The sequence below is a fragment of the Dermacentor albipictus genome, unplaced genomic scaffold (genome assembly GCF_038994185.2).
Source record: "Dermacentor albipictus isolate Rhodes 1998 colony unplaced genomic scaffold, USDA_Dalb.pri_finalv2 scaffold_11, whole genome shotgun sequence".
Classification (NCBI taxonomy): domain Eukaryota; kingdom Metazoa; phylum Arthropoda; class Arachnida; order Ixodida; family Ixodidae; genus Dermacentor; species Dermacentor albipictus.
In genome coordinates this window covers 6,245,633-6,272,184 of record NW_027225565.1, presented here as the reverse complement: position 1 = coordinate 6,272,184, position 26,552 = coordinate 6,245,633, and the positions used below count along the sequence as shown (strand labels likewise).

Genomic DNA, 26,552 nt, shown 5'->3' with positions numbered 1-26,552 from the left:
TGGGACACATATGCACTTTAATAATAATTTACCTTTTGACCCAGCACAGAAGCAGCAGTACACGTGGCACAATATAGACTGATAAGCAACGTATTATTTTGAGATCATAATGACTTTTTTTGCCGATTTTGCTATAGTTGATTTGGCCTGCTTCACGAACTTCTCTGCATAAACTTGCTCGAAGCAAATACCCATCCAGTGCCCTTTCCTAATCAGATTTCCGAGGGTATGGTAGAAGGCTGACAAATTAAATTCCATTTGGGTTTTGTTTGTAGTAATATATATCAATTCATATTCAGCATTATTGTTTGGAATCGACAGGATTCCCAACATCATCACTGCAATTCTCCTGAACTACAGCAATCAAGCCCACACCATGAATGTTTCCTACTTGCGCTCACCATACGTCACATTTTGGTTCAATGAATACATTCAATGAGAGTTGGTGAGCTTGCAAGCTGACAGACTCAAATGCGACTCGTATTTCGTTAAATGTGACGCAACATCCGTAACATGGTAGAACCAGCCCAAATCCATAAACTTTCTGGAAAGTTCAGGAGAATTAGCAGGTTTGGAAGTTTGGTGACTGCTGTAATCTAGACAACATCCTTGACAACAAAATTGCTGCATCTAATATCCTACTTCGACAAATACCCAGACGTTTTACAGCGCTTCAAGATTTTTAGTGCAGAATAGGACAGGTGGCAATGCGAAACAACTAGCATGAATACAAACTTTCAACTGGCAGCAGCAATGCTGAGTGCATGAATTCACTATCAATTTCTTTATCCAAGAAACAATTAGATTTTTTATATGGTAACGAGTGATAGTTGAATGCTTTTCACCATTGTACATGTGCTTCTACATCATACAATTAATTTGGTTCCCTCTCATTTTTCTGTTTTCTCATTCAAGTAAAGAAACATGACAGAGTGTGAACAAAACAATAACTTACACATTGCTAACTAACTAGGTATCTGTTCCAATAAGTAATTTTTTAAAAACAAGGAAATGAATACAAAAAGGAACACGAAGCAATCTGACAACAGATGCTATTGAAGTTCAATACCTGGCAAGATAGGTGGTTTGGTTCTAATAGTTATAGCTTTTAGGATTATTTGGCGTGTTGTTCTGTAAGTCTGGTTTTGTCAGTACAAAAATTTCAACAATAAACGCTTCAGTTGACACCTCGATGTAGAAGACAAAAAAATGAAGACTGATAGCATACGACAGAACTCATTGAGATCTTATATAAACATAAAAATGTGCTGCAACTTGTAGGTCTTAGAGTGTGATTTTGTAAGCATTGTAAGGGGTTTAGCATGTTTGATGTATGTGTTGCCTCATGATGACACGCAATAAGAAAGATGGAAGTAGGCATGCACCTCACTATTTATAAGAATTCAAAACAAAACTTTCTCATAAGAAGATTGGACATCAAGATAACATTTGAGGTGCTTATCATGAGCTACAAGAAACTCCCTACTTTTAGAGAGTGGTATAGCATGGCTGTCGAGTGAAATTGCTAGAGTTTACACACAAGTAGGGGCTAATTAAATTCACAACAGCTGCCGTGAAGTTGAAATTCGCATATAACTCTCATTCCGATTTACTCTTCAACTTAAAATTGCTTTGGTACAAAAATACGGCAAATTTTAAAATATGTTTCATTAATTAACAGCTTTGGTTTTGGCTAGCAAGTTGCACTGCATAGGTCATAGCCAAGGCATGGCAATGATGAATTCGTCTACAGTAATCTACTGACCTCTGCACCTGCTTGATTATTCAAACATACTATATCTGCACTATTCTACTGTGCCCCCGATTGCGACGTTATATTACCGGCATATAAAACAAATAATAACTTGGTGCCCATTCTCATATGCATATCAAGTAATGAAACCTCAGTCAACACATACCGTGTTGAAACAACTTTGTGGAACATTCAAAGCACACAGACATGCACACAGCTAAACATAAGTGGTTAGTCACTATTGGAGTCCGACGACACCTCCTTTTCGCTGTCTACTGACCACAGGAAGTCATCTTCAGTTCCATCTAATGCATTAGTAATGCCACATGTACAACAAACTGAAGCAAGGCAACTGCTAACCAAGGCATAAATAAACAGTGTCTATTTGATGGCAGTGTGGCTAGCTACATTGCATTTTTTTATTATTAAGAGGTGGTTTCATTTTTGATTTTGAGTAGAATTAGTTACAATTGTAATGCGCGCGCAAATTTGAAGGCATGTTTTATTAAGAAAAGGTGTGCGTTAGAATTGTGCAAATACGGTAATATTTGCAGTGGCCATACAGCAGCTGAAATAGACCTCCATCGAGATGGCACTGCACCGTAACTTTGGTGGCCGACAAAAGGCGAAACAGAACTAGTTAGGCCTAATAGTCAAGGCAGGTGCTCGTGATGGAAGCGTGGAGGTGGACAGCAAACTGTTGCGGCAAGTTTGCTGCTCATCAGTGATTGGGCCCCAGATAAATGCACGTGGGCCAGACCGAATACCACGAAAGCGGCAAGCATGCCTACCAAGTTCGTATGTGTGCTTGCAGAACGAAACGGGTTAACCTTGCGTGAAGACTGAAAGCATCAAGTTGAATTCGCACAACACAGCATCAACTGCCTGCACCATACAGTCAAGGTTGCGTTTCATGGCATCACGATGACGGACGAATGTGAAATGCCTCAACCACCGCATAATTTTAAGTAGACTGAAGCACAACAGTGAGCAAGAGCCTGTAAAGAAATTTGCTGTGCTGCTGCAATCGTAAGAAATGTAGAACTTGCATTTTTGCACACAAATATCTGAAAACAGCAATTTGAAAATTAACGGACTCCAGAGATGAACCTGTTTCCTTTTTTGCAAGCAAAGAACAAACTTTTCTGAAATTTTTCAGCATGTGTTTCTTATTGTCGAGGTGTTATGTGAATCCCACTACTCCAACTACACACTTCAAAATTGGTCAGCACTAGTTACTATTTGCCTCGACATCGCTTCGAACAAAAAATTGATATTCGCACAAGCCTAATATTTAGCTAACTCCGTTTAAGGTTTTCCAGCTATGTGATGTTTCTTCCGATGTTACAGTACTTTTAAATATTATTACTATTATGAAACCCGCCGTGGTTGCTCAGTGGCTATGGTGTTGGGCTGCTGAGCACGAGGTCGCGGGATCGAATCCCGGCCATGGCGGCCGCATTTCGATGGGGGTGAAATGCGAAAACACCCGTGTACTTAGATTTAGGTGCATGTTAAAGAACCCCAGGTGGTCGAAATTTCCGTAGTCCTCCACTACAGCGTGCCTCATAATTAGAAAGTGGTTTTGGCACGTAAAACCCCATAATTTAATTTTTTACTATTATGAAGTGACTAAATCTCTTAAATTTTTATTTTATAGGTGCATACTGATATTGGCGAGGAATGTTTTGGATTTAAATTGTTATATTTAAAATTTATTAGATCGCATTTGTTATGAGCTTTGACTGTAACATAAAGAGGGTACAGTCCTTCTTCTACTCTCATTTTTTTTCCATCTCATTTCAAGGGATTTCTCAGTTTACTCAGAAGCTTTGAGTGCAGAAAGAATATGACATGCAAGAAAGGGCTTGCTCCTTTTCAATGCCATATATAGGAAAAATTTTATCACAATGAGTCAATGCAAGTTTTTTTTAAAAACTTAGTCAGTTTACTACCTCACTATAGTAGCACTTTGAGCAGTTTCATTAGAGATCCCAGATTCAACCTCAATTTCCAATTTCCACCTGCATGAAGATGCTGCTCACCTCCAAGACTGCTGGAGCACAGCCGCAGCACAAAGGTGGTTGACTATTTACGATGCTTCCCCCAATCTTTGGGCTTCCACTGGAGGCACTTGGAGTCGATGCGCAAAGGTCGCTTGAGAATGGCCCGCTTGTATCCTTCCCTTGCCTCTTCAGTCAGCTTGATGATGTACTGGCCCTTGTAGTAGGTGATCAGATTCAGATGCTGCAGTGTCGATATTACATCGTCCTTCTTGATGCTTGTCAGCTTGCAAATCTCCCTGCATGTGAGAATGCGCAGTGGTAGTCACACAGATGGTCAACTGACTGCCAATTTCTGCTGCTGCTGCAGAAATCACATATTAACTTTATTTACTATCATCTGCCTATTTATGTTCATTCATAGTGGAATGAAAGCCTCTCTAAGCATCCTCTAGTTGCTTCCACTTCCTGTTGCACCCCATGATGACAAATTTGCTATATTGACACTTGATTCTCTGCTGTTTTAGACTGCACTTCCTTTCACTCGGCACTCATCCTCTTGCTTTAACAGCCTAGTAACGCCTGTTCTGTGCATTATGTGACTTCTTCAGCACCCCTTCATCCTTTCAATCCGAACTAAGACATCAGCTGCCTACCTTCTTTAACTATTCCACGCTGCCGTCTTCGCATATTTTAACACTTGGCTTTTAATTTTTCATGTTGGCTGCGCAGTCCTCAGCTTTTCAAGTTCATCTATTATTCTCAGACTATTATTCTCAGGCAAGACACATTGCGCAGTCCCATGCTGAACACTCAGAAGAAAGCAACAAAATTGATTTTTAATGTAAAAAGATTTGATGTGAGTAACAATCGTGAATGTCAGCAGCACCCAACGGAACAGTAAAGACAGCAATGAAAAAAGTCCCACATCTACTAAACATGCATCAAATTATTGCAAGGGAAAATCATTTCCTTCCAAAGCATTTACAATTATAGTTGTAGACTGGAGGTTGGCCACGATAAACAGGATGCTGGATGACATGTGAACTGCACAGGTAGAGCAGTGAGTGAACTTTCCTACTACCCATTGGTGAGGGGCACTAAGACCAGAGTTCCTAAAAATTCTTGGTCCAGAGTTGCTGAAGAATGCTTCACAAACGTTATATGCTACTACTATATGTTACTACTTATATGGCTCATCACGCTGAGCCCCACACTGAGGTACGCAGGTGCACAAGGTAGCAAGAACATTTGGGTGCTACATTAAGAGCGCACTACAAGACGCAAGATTACGGTTTAATTCTCACACAAAATAGAGAACCGCAAGGGCACGTACACCTATGACACCAGGGGAAAGGAAACAGTGACAGATGCCTCACTTAACAATTGCCCTGCTATGCCATATTTACCAACGTTGTACTTAAGAGGATGCTAAAGGGCAACATCATATTCAGTTTAGTCAAGTATGTTTAAATACTCGATATGGATTTATTCCACAGAAGTTAGTTATTAGTGATAAAAATTCATGAAAGGCAAGGTTCCATTTTTAAACTCAGTGCCCAAACCACAGCATTGGTGTAAGTTAGCATGATGTCAGAGGTTTCAAAGTATTTTCACAGTTTATGTTATGAAACTCGCAAGGTTGACCCTTTGTTCTTATAGAATGCTAATGCAATCCTTACTTACTTGACTAGTTATGAGCAGGTGATGTCGAAATTTCATGACACCATGAATAGCTAGTTTGGCAACTTCAAGCATGTCTTTCATTTTTGTATATTTTCTGACTTACTAAGTTCATGGTAAGCATATTTAGGGTATTATGCAAGTGTAGGTTACTGACCCAGTTAACCATTTGTTTAGTTCCTTTTAATGAATACTGTGTATACAAAAAGACCCAGGGGAATGAAGGGCTCAATAATTATGAAGTGAACAGATTCCAAAATTTAGAAATGCATACGTGAACTGTTTGCTTCAGCTATGCTTTTCATGGCTTCATTGATATATATATATATATATATATATATATATATATATATATATATATATATATATATATATATATATACCATATCATGAGAAGCCAAAAAACAAGTACACCAAGGACAACATAGGGGAAATTACTTGTACTTACTAACTGAATTAAAGAAATGATAAATTAATGGCAATGAAAGTGGATGACAAAACAACTTGCTGTAGGTGGGGAATGATCCCACATCTTCGCATTACGCATGCGATTCTCTAACCAATTGCATATATATGTATATATGTATCAGTGGCACAGCCAGAAACTTCGTTTGGGGGGGGCTCACATTGCAGCTCGGCCTCCTCCTAATAAAATTTGTCAAAGGATCAAATACATGAAACATAACTTCATTACCACTGCCAAAGATGCTGCAATTCAATTCTTAATTAAATGCTATGCACTGTCAAGACAAGTAAAATACGTATTTTTCATAAAAGAATATACTCATATGTTCCAAAAATTGTGTCCAAGATAACTGATATCAATGCTTCCATGTTTTTAGTCTATTTAATAAGTAAAGAAAATATCACACGAACTTTATAACTATATCAGTTTGAATTAAACCAGCAAAGCAGTGCATGCTGCTGATATAAAAAATGTAAAGACCATGAAATGAACAAGTTGAGGAGAAATATTTTAATGAAACTGTCATTCAAGAATCTTGTTTATATTTTTGTACATATGCAAATGCCAGGGAAAAATCTCAATAACGCTGTCCTTTGTTCCAATGTATTGCGCAGGAGCAGCTGTCACCGGTCGTGTATCGTGAGTAATTGCACCAAAATTATAGTCGCAACAGAGAGCACATGAAGAAAGCAGGAGTTCTGCAAAATATACGAGAGCAAGTCAAATGAAAGTGAGGAAGTGCGAATATATGACAAACAAGGTATTTTATTTAGAAGCAGTCTATGAGCATTTATACATTTGTCCCACTAACGAGTCGCGTGATTCCAGTCTCATAAAACTCCCTGGGTTGCTGCTTCAAAAAGTCTGTAACTGACTCTTTCACGTCATCGTCCGACACGAATCTGGTTCCCTTGAGCAGTTTTTTTCAATTGATTGACTGATGTTCATACACCCTGCTAATTCATCGAAGCTCATCCTCCGACCTTGTCTGATCAGCTCATCAACCTTTGCAGTTATGTTGGGGGTGATTGCACAGTGGCTTTGGCCCGAACTTGGATCGTTTTTGCAACTTTCACGTCCTTTGAACAGTTTGCTCCAATGCTTCACAGTGGCCAATTAAATGAAATGTTTAATGTACACGGCAGCCATACGGCGACTAATTTCTTTTTCGGAAGCACCTTCAGCTGTCAAAAACCTCACGACACCACGCTGTTCAACTTTTGGAACGTTCATTATGTCATGCAACCATGTTCAACCTAGTGTATGAGAGCATTAAAGAACATTTTGTAAATGAGAGATGCCTGTGTGCTAAGTGCATGCCTCGCAGATAATGAACTGAACCATTATTGCGCAGGGTGGGTTGGTTCACTTTAATTTGACTTGCCCTTGTGCATTAGAAATGCAAAGATACAATGGAATACACAAATACAATGATACAGCTTGTTTAAAGGGAAGCTGAAACGGTTTTCAATTTCCATGAATTGCTGGGGTTGGGAAGAACAGACCTATTAATTTACGGTTCTGAAATTTTTTCTTTGTATTGTCAATATAAGGGGCCGAAATCGCTTTCTAAATCCCCCCCGCGGACACGCCCCCATCGCTTCCCGGAGCGCCGGGTGAGGAGGCAGCCGGAGGAGAGAACCAGCGAGAGTGACGTCATTCCTGGGGACCGTACTGCCAGACTGGCGTGCTGGCATGTGCTGGCATGTTTTTTTCCATCCTGCGCATTACTAAACGACGCTACGAGAGATCTGCCGCCGCTCACGTTTGTTTTCTTTTGCAATTTTCGTTAACTGTGCTTCCTTTCTGTGCTGCGTGAGTGCCTACAGCCAAGGGCACCCAACATGCCCTCGCACTGAGCAGCATTCGGCTGTGCAAACACAGGAGGGCGAGACGATGTGGTGTTTCACATGTTCCCGAAGGACAAGAAACTTGCAGCGCAGTGGGTCCGTCCGGTGAGGAGAGATAATTTCTTGCCGACGAAATCAACTGTGCTGTGTTCAGACCATTTCCGCGACAGTGATTATCATCGAAGCTTGACAACGATGCGGGCAATCAGTATTCCAATAAAATCGGCGCGACTGAAGGCCGGCGTTGTTGCGTCTATATATTCTCCCGCAAGAGAAACACCTCGCCACTTCCAAGAGCGGCCTTCGCCATGAGGAGAAAGGGTGAGGTAAGGGTTTTAATGTGCACACGGGCAATTTGTTAAACGGATGATCACGTGAGTGTCGAACAAACGGCCTTACAGCGGCCTATGACGAAGCGAGGTGGAGGCACAGCCAGCAATATGCACATGCGTGCAAAGTTCTTGCGGTTTTCATCATGTTTTTCCACTCCGCTTTGTCACGGAACACTGTACTACGGCTGTTTGTTCGGCGCTGTTTATGTACGGTGAGATAACTGGCCGGGGGTACGCTTGCGCATTCTGTGATATTTGCTATTCGTCCTACCATGCGGTGCCCGCAGGTTTAGCTGTTCAGCATTCGTGTTCAAATCGCACGACATGAGGCGTTCGGTAATATTTTCATGCTTGCGTTAGAGTAGTTGAACTCGGCGTGTAAAAACTTCGTTCCGTAGATTTCGCACTCGCAGCTTGCTACCAGCAGCGAAATGCCGCAATAGGCAGGTTGCGAACGTAGTTCCTGCGCCTACTAGGGCGCCCCTCGCGGCGGCGAGCGCGGAACCGGCAGGATACGACCGGCCAGCTTGCGTTCGGAAAGCCTGTATGTGCACTGTTTCGCGCGTAGCTGTTGCCTTTTCTGAGCAATGCCGAAGTGCAACCCGAGCTGTTGAGTAGTGGGCTGCAACAGCACGTACACCAACTCACGAGGAACAAAGTTTTACAGGTTTCCAAGCCGACCGTATGAAGCAGAACGGCGTCAACACTGGATAGCGCTCGTCCGACGGCATAGACTGTTTTATGTTCCGGCGTTATGCCAAGTGCGTTATAACGCTGAATTCTTTACTTTTACAGCAATGATGGCAGCAACGGGACACCTACAGTCAGTGGCGTAGCTAGGTCGTCTGGCACCCGAGGCCCATAGGTCTTCTGTCCCCCCCCCCCCCTCCCCCAGGTTTATTGGAGGAAGGCGAGGATACCAACAATTTCCGTGTGTCTCCAGACGTATATGACACCCCCCCCCACTCACTGACCCCTTGCACCCGGAGCCCCCCCCCCGCCCCCCCCCTGCTACGCCACTGCCTGCAGTGCGTACCAGGATATGCATCAAACAAAGTAGTTTGTTCCTACACTGTACCGCAGTAAAGCTGTGGAACTCTTTCCCAATCCTCTCCCATCCAAACAGCGCTAGGGCTTACTGAGAGATTTGAGGAGGGGTTGCAGCCGGCTGAGCTGGCATACCCCCTTCTGCGCCCAGCATATCAACGAAGGGGCAGATGAGATCACCAAAATTTTTGATAACATGGTTTATTGGAACCTCCCTTGCACGCACTGAAAAATTGCAACATAAAAGTATCGCACTATCGGCGAAAATATTTTCCCAGCGCAGTCTAACACAACTGGTACGTTCATCCCCTTTTTTTTCTGTTTGGGGAGAGCAACGTTAGAATACCTCTAATAGGTCTTACGAGTCGTTCGTACGCCCCACGTTCTTGGATGAGATGTTTTGGATTCGTATTTGCCGACCTGTGTGTACAGGGAAACTACCGCGGCGTCCTTGCACTTTCCTGAGATGCCAGCACGGTAATCGCAGCTCCCCGCTAGGATTTGTCTGCTGTCGCCGACCTTCAAGAATCAATTTCGCCTACAATTTCATGCGTCCACACCGTAGATAACAAAGTAACTTACGCTGAGCTTCACGCATCTCGGTGGTGCATTATTTTTCGTTTGCGGAATAAACCTAGCAGTCACTTCCGATCAGTGCGAGTTCAACACTTCCCTCACGTCGTAGACGTGCCCCACTTCAAATAGACGACTTCCTTTCTCTATATTCTTTTCACGAAAAAAGCTATGAAGATCTTGTAATTTCCGAAACCCGGTTAAAATTAATATCGGCACGCTGTTTCGCGACATTGCTACCGTTTGACAGGACGCCAAACACGCAGCGCGGGCTGCTGACGCCGCGAGTAATCCTACCACATTCGCGCGACTATTCGTCAGATGGCGCTAGGGGTTGGAAAGACAGGGCGCCGCCTAGCACTTGCAACGTGCCCATAACGAGTGTCGGCACAGCCGCGCCCGTGGCAGGGCGAAAGGGCTCAAATAATGAAGTAACGTTGTGAGGTATTGAACTTGTCAGCGTTCGACGTGGTCTAGCCCAATACAGGCGCATCGCTGCTGGACAAAAAAAAATTTTTCTTTCCTTTACCTAGCTATGCATCACGCATGGTAAAATTATTATTTGAAAGTAAATATAATACATCACTCATTACTTTCTTATTACGCTCTTTGATTTGAATTACATTACCAATTACCGCTTTCAAAAAAAGTAATGGTATTACTTTACGATTGCTTCCAAAAAGTTTTCATGCATACAAGAAGCAAAAAGCAAAGTATAAAGGGATCCCAACCTTTCTTCAAGGTAACATACACTTGCCAACATTTCATGCCCTGCAACCCATGTGCCTCCACGAACCCCACCTCATGACACTACCAACATTCTGGCGCCGTACACAGCTTACTGGTGCATATTTAATGCAAATAATAAATTACTTTAGCCATTAAATTACAGACACCAAATCATTCACATTACTAAATCACTAGACAACTAATCCATCCCATAAATTACTGAAAATGTATTTCAATTACTGTAAGTAATCCAACTGTTCGTCATGTTTGCCGATATGCATGATATGCTCAAATCCATGACATCCATGCCTTGCACTCTTTCAGGTTCTAGCAGAGCACCTTGAGAACCGAGCCCCTGATGAACCTGTTCCACTACCATCACCAATCGAAGAGTGTGAAGAAGCCAAACGCCGGACTTATGTTTGCGATCATGTATCAAAACGCAAAAAACCACGGAACTTTAGACAAGCAGCGGCAAGGTCCATGACATAGCGGAATTGCACCCGTGTTTACAATCTAATGATATGCTAGTGCTTCGGCATTCTTCCAGCAGCTAGTTCCCAGTGACACTTTAGCGTGTTTTTTCTCCCGTCATTGGAATGTGCAGCTATATGTAAAGACATACGTACCAGCTAAGATTTCTAACGCGCGAGAAGGTGCACACATTGCTCTCGCTGTTGGCACACTCAACATCGTTGTTGCCCCCCGTTGCCGCCATCATTTTCTGTATCGGCTGTCGGTTCGAACATGTACGACGAAAATACAAGCTCTCCGAGACAGCGAGAACATTCCATAATGCTTACAACTCAGCTGTGAAGCCAGAACAGAACAGCGTGCTACGCTCTGAAACAGCGGCGCTGACCGGCGATCCCCGCGAATGACGTCAAAGCGGTCCCGACCAATCATGGGCAACAGCGGCGTTCGCGCGATGCCCTAAGGCGCTGGTGCGTGTTTTCTTGCAAAAAACAGCCGCTTGCATTTGTTTCCACCCTTTTTAAACAAGATATTCGTGTTCAGTGGACTCAAAACTCTAGAATGCCGCAGGGAACTCATTTTTTTCTAAAAGTGTTTCAGCTTCCCTTTAAGGGCAAAAAAGTGTCACTGGAAACGAAGTTCACAGCACATTGTATACACAAAACCTCGCAACAAGATATTTAAAGAAACATATAAGTCTCTAACAAATCTACTTATCTAAGAAAAAGTCATGGTATATAGTGCATTAAACAAGGCAAATAAACATGTTGCACAGTCACAGATCACAGAATTCTCAGGCCCGCAACCCCTCCCTCCACTCCCTCTGATGTACCGCGTGCGACGGTAGGCGGCGCACTTCGTCCCCACTTGTCTCCTTTGCGCACACAAACACTGAACCACCATTGTCGGCTCATCCATGTCATGTCACCACCGCCATCTTACGCTTTCACTCGCACATACAGCATGCGGTGCACAGTCACGGTTATGGCATAGGACTTTATACGGAACATGAGGGCGATGGCAGCAATGCACCTGGAGTGTCCATATAATTGCTATTGCATTAATATAATAGGAGTATCTGGCAACTGAAGCATCTCGTGGCCCATTACTTTCCGCAAAAGAAGAATAAGTAACAAAATCGAACTTTCACCATGCGACAATTCGCTGTGCCACAACGTGTTTTTTTTTTCTTTTGTGGGGTGGGAGCACCGAAATGAAAAAAAAAGAAAAAAAAAATGCGAAGGAAAGCATGTCGGCCACAATCGAACGCCTACCTTGGGCACCAATGTGGCTACCAAAGGAATACAAAAAAAAAAGTGAGACGCTTGGTCCACAGAGAAGCATACGTATACTGTTTGGTATCCTACACCGGTGAGGCAACACTTGCCGGAGAGGTTGCGCTCAAGCAAATGTGTTGCAGTGATGCCCGCGAGCGACCATTGTTTCCTTTCTTGCCTGCTAGCCAGAAAGCGTTCACAACTCTGCCAGACGAAAATCCACTCGGCCAAAGAAAAACAAATGCGCACAGAAGTGCGCCACGCAGTGGTTGGGGCAACGCGAGAAAAACACATGCGCGTTGGCTGGCTATGGCAGCCCGCAGGTAGAACAAGAAAATTGAAGAGGCTCAATGTGTCCTCACGAATAAAAGTCAAAGTACAAAAATAAATAAGAACATAGTTACCTTTGGTGGCTTCATAGGTGTTTTGGCGCAGGTGAAGAAAAATATTGATATTCTTTTCTGTGACATGACGGCACAAATGAACCACCACAACACTTCGTCTCAACGGACCTAGCTGCATGCTCTGTCTGCTTGTCTGATAGTGTGTTGATTTGGCTTGTCTCAGTGTACGGTCCGATGCACTACTTCACAAAAGTCAATGCACCTTTGGCATCAGCTGTTTATAACAACATCAAACCCACAAAGTTACGGAATTGAAAACCTAAAGCATGACTTTGGAAATGTCAATGCACCTTTCGCATAAAAAGTTTACGAGAACTTTATACCCATAAAGTTTCGGAATTGAAATCCATGCACTCCACAGATTCTGCAGCCTCCATGAGATGCTGCGGCAAGCCCACTTGCCATCAAAACGCCCTTGAGGCTTTGTGCTCGGATAAGGCTCCTTACGTCATGTGACTCCCGGTGCATGGACGTTGCCGCAAAATCCGGTCTGAGTTAGCAATGTTTGCGCTGAAATGCCTTTTCGAGCATGAAAATGACATACATTCTAGACAAAATCCACAATGATTTCCAGCACCTGGGGTTGTTTTGGCCGGAGGTTCATGACAGCACGATAAAACTTCAGGGGGGGGGGCGGAAGCCCCATAAGCACCCCCCCCCCGTCTACGCCCCTGATATATATATATATAAAGGAAGTAAGAGAGAGGTGTTTCTTTAGAGATGGCACAAGCTGCAAAACAATATCTGCTGCCGCTTGTGCCAAAGTGGTCCCCTGTTGTTTAGCACTGGTCTTAATCACATGGTTTCCCACATCTGAAATCAATTTATGTGATGAGTGACTCACTGAATGCTGATCCTAGGCCTTTCCTCATTGTCGGCAGCGACCATGTTAATCAGAATCTCGAGAATGGCCTCAGACCAGTAGGACAGGTACGACAGCAGCCCCAGGTCAGAAAGTGGCTTCTCAGGGGAGCCAGTCTTGCCTTCACACTTCGAGAGCTCATAACCTGCAAAGCAAAAGCAGGCAGTGACTGAGATAGCTATCACTTGCTGCAAATGATGCAATAAGCTCGTTGCAGTCAGTGTGAATGCAACACTGTGCAGTAGAAGCTATACCCCCGATGAAACCAATGCAATTTACACTCCTCAAACTGCAAAATGGCTATTGTCCTAACAATGTAGGGTCAGGTCGCTTAGAAAAAGATGAAGCTTGTTCAGCAGTGAAGAATCAAAAATGAAACAGCAATGCAGAAACAATCTTTGTTTCGCACTCCAACTGCAACAAAATTTCACTTTGGCTAGATTTGTTATGAGTAGTAACTACACTAGAACCTCATTATAATGAAAGGTGATATAATGAAATAATCGATAGAACAAAGTAAATGAAATTCCCCTTGAAATTCCCATAGAGATCCATGTATTTAGAATCTCATTTTAATAAAGTAAAATTGTCCTGCTAATGGTATAACGAAGTAGGTTCTTTGAAACCAAAAAGTATGTGACCATTGCATGCTGAATACATAGTTTTATGTGGGGTTCAGCACACAATCGCTGCGACAGTTGAAAACTCCGGTGTCCCCGCATCGAATACACCGTCAAGCAACACTGGCCTTTCTCTCCGTCGCGCGTAGCTGTGCAGCCGCAACGGCTCACTATCGCATTTCTCCACTTCCCTCTCTCTTTCTTGCGTGTGCCTGGCTGCGTGAGCTGCGCCATGCAGCGCGACTGTACGAAAGATTGGTGCATTTGCTTCTACTGCGGGGCGCAGTGGGGCGTCCCCTCCTAGATCTCTCTGGCACAATCTCAGGAGACACATGGAATTCTGCGCAAGTCCGCAGCTAAGCGCGGCAGTGCTAAGGATTAGTGCATTCACTTCTTTCATTCTCTAAGGCACACGGTGCAGGCAGCTGCAGCTGGACCTGGCCTACGAGATCTCCCCGGCGCAATTTCGGGGGTCACGCCCAAAGCTGTGCATTCACTTCTCCCTACGACACACCGTGTGGGCTGGCAGGTCGGTGTGGCCTCCTAGATCGCATTGCCACTGGCGCAATCTTGGAGGCTACGAGCCCGCCAAGCCATATTCGCTAGCCGCTTCGATCACACAGCGGAGCGCAGTGCTGTGTGCCACCTGCTGCTCGACCGCGACAGGCCAAGTGGAAAGCGGATGCGAAAGACCATCACAATGGAACAAAAGGCAGCTGTCTAAAGGCTATCGCGTCAGGTGCCAATTCAAGTGTTGCACATGCTGGAGATGTTTTTGTTGCTTTATTCAAATTTCATTGCATGCGTGGCCGTGGAGTGGTTCCTGCGGGCCGCAATGCCATCTTCTTATTTCTATGTTAACAACTGCGCACCCCACTAGGCATACATTGCAGCAAATGGCAATAAGGGATACAACGAAGCTACGGATATAACGAAGTAATTTAGGCCCCCCCCCCCCCTTCAACTTTGTTATAACGAGCTTCCAGTGTACCACTAAAGCAATCTTGGAAAATCCACAGGGCTGGTAATTGAACAGTTTTCTTATTAGCTGTCTTTAAATAACGCCTAAGAAGATGACGGGTGCACCTTGTGGTTGTCGCTGTGATGCAAGTCCCAGCAAGCTGCCTCCGAGATTTTTCAGTGTGCAACGGGTGCCACCTTATCTCTGGGGGTCATGCTCAGGTGCCATGTACTCTAGGTCATGCATCACAATTACGGGAAGTGATGGCGGAATTTTTTTCAGTTTTGGTATCAAAAAAGGCCATTTTGTAAGCTTTTCGCGAGCCTTTTGCTCGTATTTAAAACGTAAAATTTTGTAAAGAGGGTCCTTTATATTAACGCTATCTTAAACTAGGCTTTTGACATCGTTCAAAATTTCGTCGAAGTTGGTTTTTAAGGCATGAAGCGGGTGTCTAATGGGTTGCTGTCACATTATTACGATGCAGCACGTCTAACCCAATTTCTACCAGAGTACCAATCAGTTTCTACTTGACTTTTGAGCTTGTTGATCAAAAGTGAACATGCTGTCTATCATCTCTTCAAGGAATGTGCCCAATACAGTCGAACCCACTTATAACGATACCGGTTTTAACAATATATTGGTATAGCTCAGTATAGCAATATACTTGCTGCACCGTCAACTTTTGTATGTTTTCCACAGTAGTAACCCGCTCACTACAATGCCCCAATACTGCATTATCAGTCATAACGATGCAGTCTGGCTGCTGGGTGTACGTGCTGAAAGGTACTGAAATGCAAAATCCTTGAAAAGAAAGAAAGAAAACAAGAAAGTCGAGCTGCTGCACGATGGCCCTCTGCCTTAACAGCCGACACGCGCTCATTTTCCAGCCTTCTCCGCGTGCCTCTCTCCCATCGCCCTTCCATCCCTCTGAACACAAATGGGCTGCGCCCATAGCTCTGTGCCGCGCCACCCTCCCAAACCCAAATGGACTGCGCCAACTGCATTGCTCCCAGATTGCTCGCTGGATCCTCATTCAGCACAGTTCTGCAAACAGTTTAATCACTCGCGTTCATCTTTAATGACTGCATCGAAATTGTTCCTGGCCACGTGGTTTCTCAGCCTTGTTTGATTCACTGCATGCTGAGGCAGAAGTTGGCTTATCTGCCCGCTGGTCATCAGCAATGCACTACATTGCCAGTGAAAAGAAAGTGCACGGCTATAGATTTGGAAACTAAGTGCTTCTAATTGATGAGGCGACCGTTGCGAACATGGTTGCATAGGATAGCAATGGCGACAATGGCAGTGATGACGTGGTAGGGCAGGCTGCCTCAACGTTTCATCCTGCTTACGGCTAATTATAATTCTTTTTCATTATATCCATAGTTGCTGAATATTGCTACGCATTCTTGGTGTTGAGAGGCATAATTTGATGACATTTTCATGTTCATGCAACATCTACAAGTCACCAGACTGACCATTTTGTTCTGGAAGTGGTAACAATATGGTCAGATCTCAGGTAGGCCAATACTGTGTGAAGTCAGTTAAGAGGGCCTTGTTTTTATAAAACGAACTTGTGATGGTATCAAAACAACTTGCGAACTTGTTCAACTCCATTAATAAATTGAGGGATAAAGTTACAGTACATAACCATCCAAAAAAATAAGCCAATACTCACTAAACTCAATCAGCAGCTTTCCATAACCTTTACGCTGGTATGGGGGAAGAATCAAGATACAGGACAAGTTGTAGTCCTCGTGCGATTGCTTCTCCTGCAAGGTCACGTAAAAAACGCACTGCATTCAGATGGCATCGAGCAATCAACAACAATCTCCTCTTGTTGCTGGCCGCATATATATTACTGAACGGAATACCCGAAAACACAACATGCACACTTTAACTGTAACATACCATCAACATTCACTTAAGAACCATTTGAGTCTAAGTTTAAAAAGGAGCAAAGGAAACTAATAGCATTTATGCTTTTAAGCAAACGCCATGCGCACTCATAGGAACTCTAGTGGCAGACTACTTTTAAACAGCGAAGTGCCTTATCTAACAGCCTAGTCATTGCTGTTGCCTTGTGAATAGGCAACAGGTGGCCATCTAAGGGTGCCAGCAGCACAATGGCGAACTGCGGTGCCAACGGCAGCAGTAGGTACAATGGCATGTGGTGCACATGATGGGCAAAGATGCACATGGCATTCCCAGCAATTTCGCACTGTGGTTTCCAACGCCTGATGAACTGGAAGAAATATTTTTGAGCATCTGCTCCAAAGAAAATTCACCACTTGTACAAGGCAGGTCCTATCCACAGCATTAACCATTATCCGCAGCATTAAGCTGCGGTCCTATCCGCAGCTTTAACGAGTTTAGAGGTTCCCCGAGATTGAGTGTAGAGAGTCCCTGAGATTTGTTGCGCGTACAATTTTGTCGTTTGTTGTTGCTTGTGTTTTTTTTTCGTTTTTCTTTGTTTTTGTTTTTTTTTACTACTAATTCCACTGTGTTGCTCGATATGATGTATTAAGTTAGGAGGCTGGCCACAGCGTAATAAGATAAATATTACAAACTACACAATAGCTTTCCTCAAGACAGCTCACACCCATATGACGTCTTGGGGAGGCCAGAGCAGGGCTGCAAGGACCGACGTGCGGTGGGGCTTCCCCTCCCGCGCTGGTCCTCTCCAATCGTCCTCAACACTAAATCTTGCTGTTGCCAGCAACACCACAAGAACTGTGGTAATTTATGTTATTAGCACAAGACGAGTGCAAATTGTGATGCAAATGCACCCTGCAAACAAAGCTCGCCGTGAAAGCAAAGACACGGAACTCCAGCAGTTCATGTAATTTTGCTGTGCATGTTAACCTAGTTGTGTATGAAGAAATGCACATCTTTTTTTTTCTTGCTGCTCGCTGATGTGTTGGTATTCTCCTGTTTTCCGCTTGTTTTTTTCCTTTTCTTGCAATGAGTTGACAACCTGCAATGAGTTGACAACCTTAATGTCTTGGCAACTAGCCCAATCTTCCATCATGGTCTATTTTATGTAGCTTGGCACAACAAGAACTGTCGGTCGTGGCCGGAGCCTGTGTAAGGCCGGCATTGACAGCCACTCTAAACAGGCTGCTGCATTGGCGTTCGCTGTGGATACAGAGCATACAGACTCCTTTACCGGCTGCAGCCAGAGCTGGACAGTGCGATGAAAGAAGATATAATACAGAAGAAAATGACTGAGCCACTGGGAAGAAGGCAAAATTATGACTATAATTTTTTTCAACAGTGTTAAATGGCAGGAAAAGAAAGGCAAAGCATGGGTTTCAATGTACCAACAAGCTCAATTTTCAACCCTTTGACAACTGTAAATCTCCATGTATGCCTTTGGTGCTCAAGCTCCAGAGCTGTCACACCTGTGGATGCCAGGACGCACAATTAGAACATGATGCTGTTGTGAATGAATGGCCTCCTTTATTTATGTTAAAACAACTTGACAAAATCAGAGCAGTGTCTGAAATGTACATGCAGCTGCATACGAATAGCGCATATCCAGGCTTTACGCCATTTCAGCTGGTGGGACCGCAATAAAAACCAATGGAACTGAATGGCCTCACCAGATTCAGTCATGTTTTAGTAACTGTTCTTGCATAAAAATGCAACATGTTTGTTCAGACCTTTGGTTCCACAGGGAATTCCAGCAGTGCAAACGAAAAGAAACAATGGAACATAATCAGCCAACGCAGCTGGCGGCTGCATCTGCTGCGACCGGACCGACGGTCATATGCCATTACATTCGCGGCGCCATTGCATGAAGGCACCGCTGGTCAAAATGCTTTAGCACCTGGTGCCTATGGTATACTCAAGAGGTGGATACAACGGATCAAGTCATACAGTTTTGCTCTACTACAGACAAAATTAGCCTACAGTAATTTTGACATGCTAGACAATCAGAGATACTATATCTATGTTGCACACTGACTTCAAGAGTGAAATTTATTTGCCTTTTAGCTATTTCTAATCAGTTATACATGCCAGAAGCAATCCTTGCGAGCTGCTAAATGTATACGATATCCCCTACAGCCATACGAGTGTGCATTCATTCTCCACTGAGCAAGCAAAAGCGATACTTTTCCAATATCTCAACATGATGGCAAGCATAAAGGAATGAACAAAATTAGGAGGGAGTTACGTGACAATCTTGAAGCCTAGTCATAAAAAGAAAGGATCATGGGAAAAGCACCAAAGCAGGCGATTGCAAGCGGTCATTTTTATTTTTTGTGTGGCTGTGTTGGGTTCGTCTGCTTGTCTGCTGCACTGCTAGAAAGTTGCAATGGGTGGCTAAATGTGTGGACACTCTGAAATGAGTGTTGTCATTGCAATGGCCACAATGTTTGCAGCTCTCAATACCAAGAACAAAAGGCATCAAATGTGGCAAGCAGAAAGAGAGTAGCAGGAGCTGTAGAAAGAGGTGGCAACTCCAGCAACCAGCAGGACTCCAACCTACCATGAACCAAGCCATGTATGGCATGATTTTCACTGGGGTTCTAACATGCCATGCATGCATTTGTCATGATTCTCCAAGTGAAAGCTGGGAGAGAACAACGTCAGAGAAGGCTGCCTCATGAAGGCTCGCTGCCTGACATCACATTCCCTCTTCGTTTTTCTTCCTTCCATGGTGGCAAGTATATATTTGCAGCACACAACTATAAATTCACTTCTTGTGCAGTATTGACAGACGGCTGATAGCTTACTTTTTTAGTTAAAACATTATGCACAAAGACGGGGGCAAGTTTGATGCACTTCAGTTACAGCTGTTGCAGTCGTCTCTTAACATCATAAACGCTTCATTGGGGACCTACACTGGGAGTAGAGAAGTTGCCTGACACCAGTTTCACATTTCTCACCTTGTACACTTGGTTCAATATGAAAGGGAACAATTGAACTGTGCTAATATAGTGGTTCCTGGTCATTTTATATTAAGACTGATCAGGCCAGTCCCTTTAATACTAACTATGCGTGCAATGTCTGAACTTACTTTCTTTAATAAAAAAAGATCTACTCTTTAGTGAAAGAAACAGTCCAAAAGATGTCTTCATTGAACGGTGTTTCTTCCAAATGTCGTAACATTTTTAATCAGGACCACTAACACACGTGTGTGTGCATGATACGTGTTCTACAGGAGCTATCAATCTCAGAAGCTACTACAGAAGGCTTGACTCAAGGAGCTTATTCAACAAACTGATGCCCAGATCCCTAACACACCGAAACCTCCTCCTAGACATCTTTTTTTGCCTGCGAATATTTGTGCAAATCATTTGGTTCTTGTTATATGTTTCCCCAATTAAGAAAGATAAAGAGCATAGATGCATATAAACTGCCACAGCTCATGCTCACATAGAAACTAGTTGCAGCTTGGGTGTAAAATTGGGTACAAAACGTTCCCTTCTTGCGTGTGCCTGATGGTTGTGTCTTTTTTTGTTTTGATGATGAGAGGGTGTGCAAACACTCTAGATTTCTTCCATATTGCCAACAGGAAGTACACTTCAAAGTCATTAATAGCCTTCAGTTCACTATCTGAGCTTTTGTCTTGTTGTTTTAAACAGATCAATTTAGATAATGTCACCTGCATGATTAACACCAAAGCTAATCACTTCTGTTCTTCCTCAGGTCACTATACATATGTCACTACAAGCACCATACACTTGCATACAGAATCAAGATTATAACATCCCGATACAACTCATATGGGCTATAAGGAATGCTATAGTAGAGGGCTCACAACGAGTGTATTAGAACCCTTGTGGCTTTTTTACCATGCAGCTAAAGCATGCGAGCACCTTTGCATTCCACTGCCTTTGGAATGCAGCTGCCATGGCCAGGAACGGGATCTGTGACCATGTGCTCAGCAGCAGACACAACATCTACTAAGCTGCTTTGTGCAGGTGGGTAGACACTTGTGTACGCCCACTGCTTTCAAGAAGCAATGGGAAACGACGAAACGAGCTACATGAGAGCATACAGAATCATTTAGAAGAAGCAACAGTTGCGGTTACCCTCCGTATCCTTGTCATTGTTCAAACTTGTCAAACTTGTCATTGTTTGGGGCAGAGTAGACGTTTGCACTACCCTACACTCACTGACAGAGCATACAGAACATCCCTCTCATGCTTGCTTCTAACGCATTAATTTAGGCTTTCTATGCTAAACAACTTGTAACAGTTTACTAGCTCCCCAGGGCTTGAACCACATTCTGCTTACGTTATAAGCTAATGCATTTGTTATACATGCAAAGACAGCAGTTCACTGTATTTGCACGTAGAAGTGAAACAAGTAATGCCTAATGAACAAAAAAAAGGCTCATTTTTTTACATTTACTGCAACGCCTCCAGAAATTTTCTTCAGCAAAAAAATTTCAACATCTTCCTTATGAAACTCTTCTTCCTCGATGCCCTCACAGCCTTCCTTTAATTGGTACAACGGCCACTGTAATTATGGGGTCATTACTGCATGCTCCACAATTAAAGAAATACAAAAACATTGCAACATGCCTTTCAAGCATTTAGTTTAGCCTAATGAGGACATAAATTTGTGAAACCAAATAAAAAATCAAAGATGATCTTTTTTTACAAATTTTCAAAAAGTCACCAGTTACACATCAAGTGTAACCTAAGTGCGATTTTGAAGAACAATGCATGTTCGCCAGACAAATGAAACTTCACGAGAGTGAACTAGAAAATTATCTGCACAGTATAAAAAGTTACACCTTCCAAGTAATATAGATACGAAGAGCTATCTGCTAATGATTGTAGAGTCCAGCTCTGTTACGAAATGAATCTCGGCTGCTACTATACTACCGTTGCCTCTGTTCACAAAACGGCACGGCTGGACGGTTCTACGCAACAATGTATGGACTGGCCTGCCTGGACACAAGTGCAGTATGCAGCATCAACCTTGGCAGATTGAATGGCCGCTGATCCCGCATTCATTTAACATCTGTGCCAAGTCGACTCCTGTACAAATGGCCTCCAGCTCCGTTGCAACAATACCATCGATATAGTAGGCAAGCCGCTTGTGAGCCTTCTCGACAAGCGTACGCGCGTTACGGTAACGACATTTCCGCTACAGAAATGACGAGGAGGCTGAGTGTTTCGACAGTCAGCGCCAGATATGTGAACGAGTCGTGCACCTGAATGGGGTGACCACGAACCCGCAGGCTGTGCAACAATGATCCATTTTCCATTCCCCCTCCCTAATGCAAGTATAACAAATGCTTGAGCTTGGCGAAGCTATCAGGTTGTCACTTATATAATCTTTTTTCCTTCCAGAACAATTAATATCAAAAACAAAAAGTTGTGCTTTATGCAGCCTGCATTGCACAAATGCATGTAAAAACAAAGTTTAAGTAATAATTAGAATGACAGAGAGTTGAGCTAGTTGGTAGGAATTCATGTTAGAAAAAGGTACAAAATGACGCCTACTAAGTAGTATGCATGAGGGCAGTCGAAATCGCACATCTCGTGTATCTAAAAAAATTGACATACAGGAAAGCATTTGGGACTTCTTTCTGGCAGATGAAGCCTTTTTTCCAATAAAACAAGTCTGTATATGACATGTGGATGCAAAGCCAGCATTAATTATATGTATATGTATATATTTTGTTAGGTTAAACTTACAAAATGCCATCCATGCTAGGTGTGGTCAATCTGCTTGAAAACGGCCTCCTGCAGCATGCAAGTTCGAAGCTCCTTATGTTATAGCTGCAACACTTATTGGAAGAAAAAATGTGTTGCCTGGCACTTTTGTGAACACAAAGATAAATTTTGGCATTTCAATGCAAATCTGTTGCTGCCATACAGTCAAAACTGGTTATAAATAAAATGGCATCTAACATGAAAATGCCCTGATGTACCTGGTACTATATTCTTCAATGGTGCGCCAGGTACATCTAGAAAAAATTAAGCTAATGCATTCCGAAGCAACATAACCTGAAGAGGCCATAGTCAATGGGTGGAAGCTAAAGGCTCGGTATCATGCACAAATGTTTACTCTGCCTAGGTTCCTAACACATCAGAAATGCGATTACGTCACAAAAAGTCAGCTGTAAGTTGGCAGAAAAGCAGAAAAAACACACACACAAAAAACAGGGGGTTTCACTGCAAGAGATAAAGGCTGGCAGTCTAGTGGGCAATTACCTTGGAGAAGTAGCCAACAATATGGTGTCCACGATTATCACACTCAGTCAAGACGTAGAAGAGAAATGGGTCCACGTCAAAGTAGAGCGTCTTGTGGTCCAAGAAACACTTGGCCAGGAGGCATAGGTTTTGCGCATATGTCTGCATCCAGAATAAATTCCACGGATTATTCCCAAAGCTATAAAAGAAGGAGGAAACACGACTACAAAACACATTTTTCCTGTTCACAAAATTTAGGATTACAGCACACTCAGGATAAATAAAGCTGTTATAAACAAAACTGACAAATAAACTAAATTAGCATGCCGAATCCAATAGGCCACCCACAAGAAAAATAATATATACTTTGCATAGCACTTGTAGTAGGATTAGTTTGCCCACCATTGCTTACAATAGGTTAAGTGCAAAGCAAATGACCACAAGGGCACGCGCGACAAGCGCTGACAGCTGTTATTCACAAAACTCGAATGCTGACTGTATAGCTACAATCATGAAGGCACTATATTCGTGCACTATATTTCCACGTAACTGAAATGTAGCTCAAGCTGTGTGGGATTCGTCTGACTTGACGCTCTAGCACACAAAATCGTCATTGAAAAACCTGCTGATGTTACAGTTGATGACATCCAGGATATCATTTATAAAGACAAGAACAAAGAGTTGGCCCCAGGGGCATTTGAGATATGATAAACTAAACATGAACGTGATCCATTTAAAAATACCTTTTGTTTTCTCAACATCAAGAAGTGACGCATCCTTTTACATCTTGTTTGGACAGGAAAGTAGCCTGCATTGTTTTTGACTTCAATACTGTCTTCGCGAAGCTGTCTACTTTGACGTCTTCGTGATAACTGGAACGAGACTTAAGATAGCTGCCGTCCACTTAGCTGTCTATTTTGCCATCTACAGTGAGTAGTGAAACACAGCGCTCGTATGTTTTTCCTTTCACTGGTGCCTCCATCGAAGTGACCATTGCACGACCGTACTGAAGTGACGAAATGTGGGCATTTGGGCTAGTTTGGCCATGCACTTTCAGGTTCTCTGCGCATGAGAGGGACACCATTGATCGTTACAGCCATATATTGAATGTTTGAGAGCATGAAAATAATAGCACAAATTTGTGTATACTTATTTTTGGTTTAGAAACTTCAGTGAGGTGCTCACAATACAGATATAAATATAAGTGCAGTGCAATTTTCTTACCAATCCTTTCAAAAATTAGAATTACCATGAAATATTCTGTTTAAAACCTTTGTTCTACATAAGTGTGGATTATTACTTGAAAGGCAGGAAAGAAGAGTGACAGAAAAGGTAAACTTTGCCCATGTTTACAACATTTTAAGAAGTTAATTTTCCTGAAGGGTGATGGGGTTTTCTAGTCACTGAATTCACTGGTGATGCCAGCGTCACTAGAACTGTCGCGTGGATGCTATCAGCTAGCATGGCTTATCTGAACTAATATTTCGTCTTCAAAACTGTTGGTGGTGCTCGATTACACAGGTTGCGCTGTTTTCTTTTCCAAGCAACAGGCTTTCATGCATACTTTAGAGCATCGGGGAAGATTTTTAATGGCACCGCATCATTTTTGTCAACTGGGGCACATCACATGAAATTTTGACACACTAAGTATGCTTCGAAGTGCCGCTTGCAGATTACAGTGGCATCATCCAAATCCTTCTCACCACCTTTACTGTTTCACTCCCACTGTTGCAGGGTCTCCTTATTATTAGGACTCCGAAAAAGACTATTACTATGAAGCGGTTTACCTGACGGACCTGCATGATTGAGCCATATGCATGGTCTCGTAGGAGGGGTATCTGGGCTGGCTAATTTCTGTAAAGTGACCAAGAAAGGTAACGAACGATAGTATGGTGCAGAATGAAGAAAGTACAGGTGATTTCACCAAGCGCTGCAGCTGTGCAGTGGGGGAGTGCACCCGTTCTGACCACCGTTGCTGCCAGCTGTGTCTGACCTGAATACAACGGCGCAGCAGTTGTGGTGGGAAAATATGGGGATGCGCGCTACAGTAGCTGCCATGGTGGGTAAGAACTGGATTGTGCATTGCAGAGGTAGACCACTGCAACGGTTGCAACTCTAACAAAAATGGGGAAAACGGGAAGACCACGCATTGCGTGCACGGCCAAAGAACAAGCCTATTACGAGGAGAGGTGTCGACAGCAGAGGCTTCGCTACAACCAACGACAACGTGCCCATGTGAAAGCGGAGAATGCGGCCAATGACTGTGGCTCCAAGAACGTCAGCATGAGCAGATGCAAGAGTCTAATCGTTGCTGTCAAGTGCAAGCTACTGATGAGATCGGGCACTGGTGGTCGCTCATAAGCATCAAGCTAGGTCATTTGAGTCTGTGTCCAAGTGGCAGAAGAGCAAGTTGCCACCTCCTTCGAGTTTCACCGAGGCAAATTCCAAATTCAAGAGAATGTTTATGTAAATACGACTGCTGCTGTCAAATTTACATCGACGACAAAGCCGGTTATGCTTCTCGGCATTTTGCCACTCCCTCTGCCATTTTTACACGGCGTTGCCTTTGGTGATGAGAGTACTTTCACCTTCACTCTGTTTAACCTGCACCTTGCGCGGTGCTTCGCGGCCCCAGCTGTAGACTTGCGGGTTATGCACTCTGCTGGCGATGATGCTGGTTTGGCACCTGGCAGCAAGTGTTGGTTCCTCCTCTGGAGTTAGTACTGGCATGGGCTGTGTCATCGTGCTTGTCATGCGACTCTAACGGTTGCTGCCAGCTTTTCTATTATTTTCAATCAGCCCAGTGCAGTTGCTGTGTATAACTGCTCATGGCCTTTTAGTTATGTTTGCCTTGAGCGATCAGCTGCGTGCGGTCAACCTATTGACATTTTGATTATTGTCTTGTTTTTTCCCTTTCTTTGTGTCTTTTTTTTCTTATTTTCGTTTCTCCTATTACTTTTCTTTCCGTACCTTTTCTTCCCTTTTTCCTATTTTCTTGTATTTTTCGTGCTTTCATTTCATACCACCTCCATTACAACATTAACATCTACTGTCTCACTACAATGGGAAGTGCCTCACCTCAGTTCTCACTGCACCCTACCATTGGTATCTTTTTTCCCCAATTTTCTGATAATCATGCACCTTCTTGAGCCCTCTTGGTTCTGTGGGCCGGTGGGGTGTGCGTGTGAGCCCGTCTGTTTCTTTTGCGATGACTGCCTGGTTAGCCTTTCTTGCAGCCCTGGGCAGTCATTGCTTTGCCTCTGTACTTGTTTTTTTTTTTAATTCCAGATACTGGTACAATGCCTCCGGTTGGCCTCCAATCCTGTCACCATAACCTGCCCCTGTCATCCTTCACCCAA

General features: G+C 43.4%; 1 protein-coding gene across 1 annotated transcript in view; it reads right to left on the bottom strand.

The window, feature by feature from the left end:
• The window catches only part of LOC139051390 (histone acetyltransferase KAT5-like), a 107,151-nt gene that overhangs the window by 746 nt on the left and 79,853 nt on the right, over window positions 1-26,552 (bottom strand). Inside the window, exons 15-18 of the mRNA XM_070528410.1 lie at window positions 23,215-23,355; window positions 16,710-16,803; window positions 13,436-13,598; window positions 3,799-4,055 (exon numbers count right to left, since the gene is read on the bottom strand). Coding sequence (XP_070384511.1) covers window positions 3,842-4,055; window positions 13,436-13,598; window positions 16,710-16,803; window positions 23,215-23,355 — 612 coding nt within the window. The 3' untranslated portion in view covers window positions 3,799-3,841. The remainder of the gene's footprint in view (window positions 1-3,798; window positions 4,056-13,435; window positions 13,599-16,709; window positions 16,804-23,214; window positions 23,356-26,552) is intronic.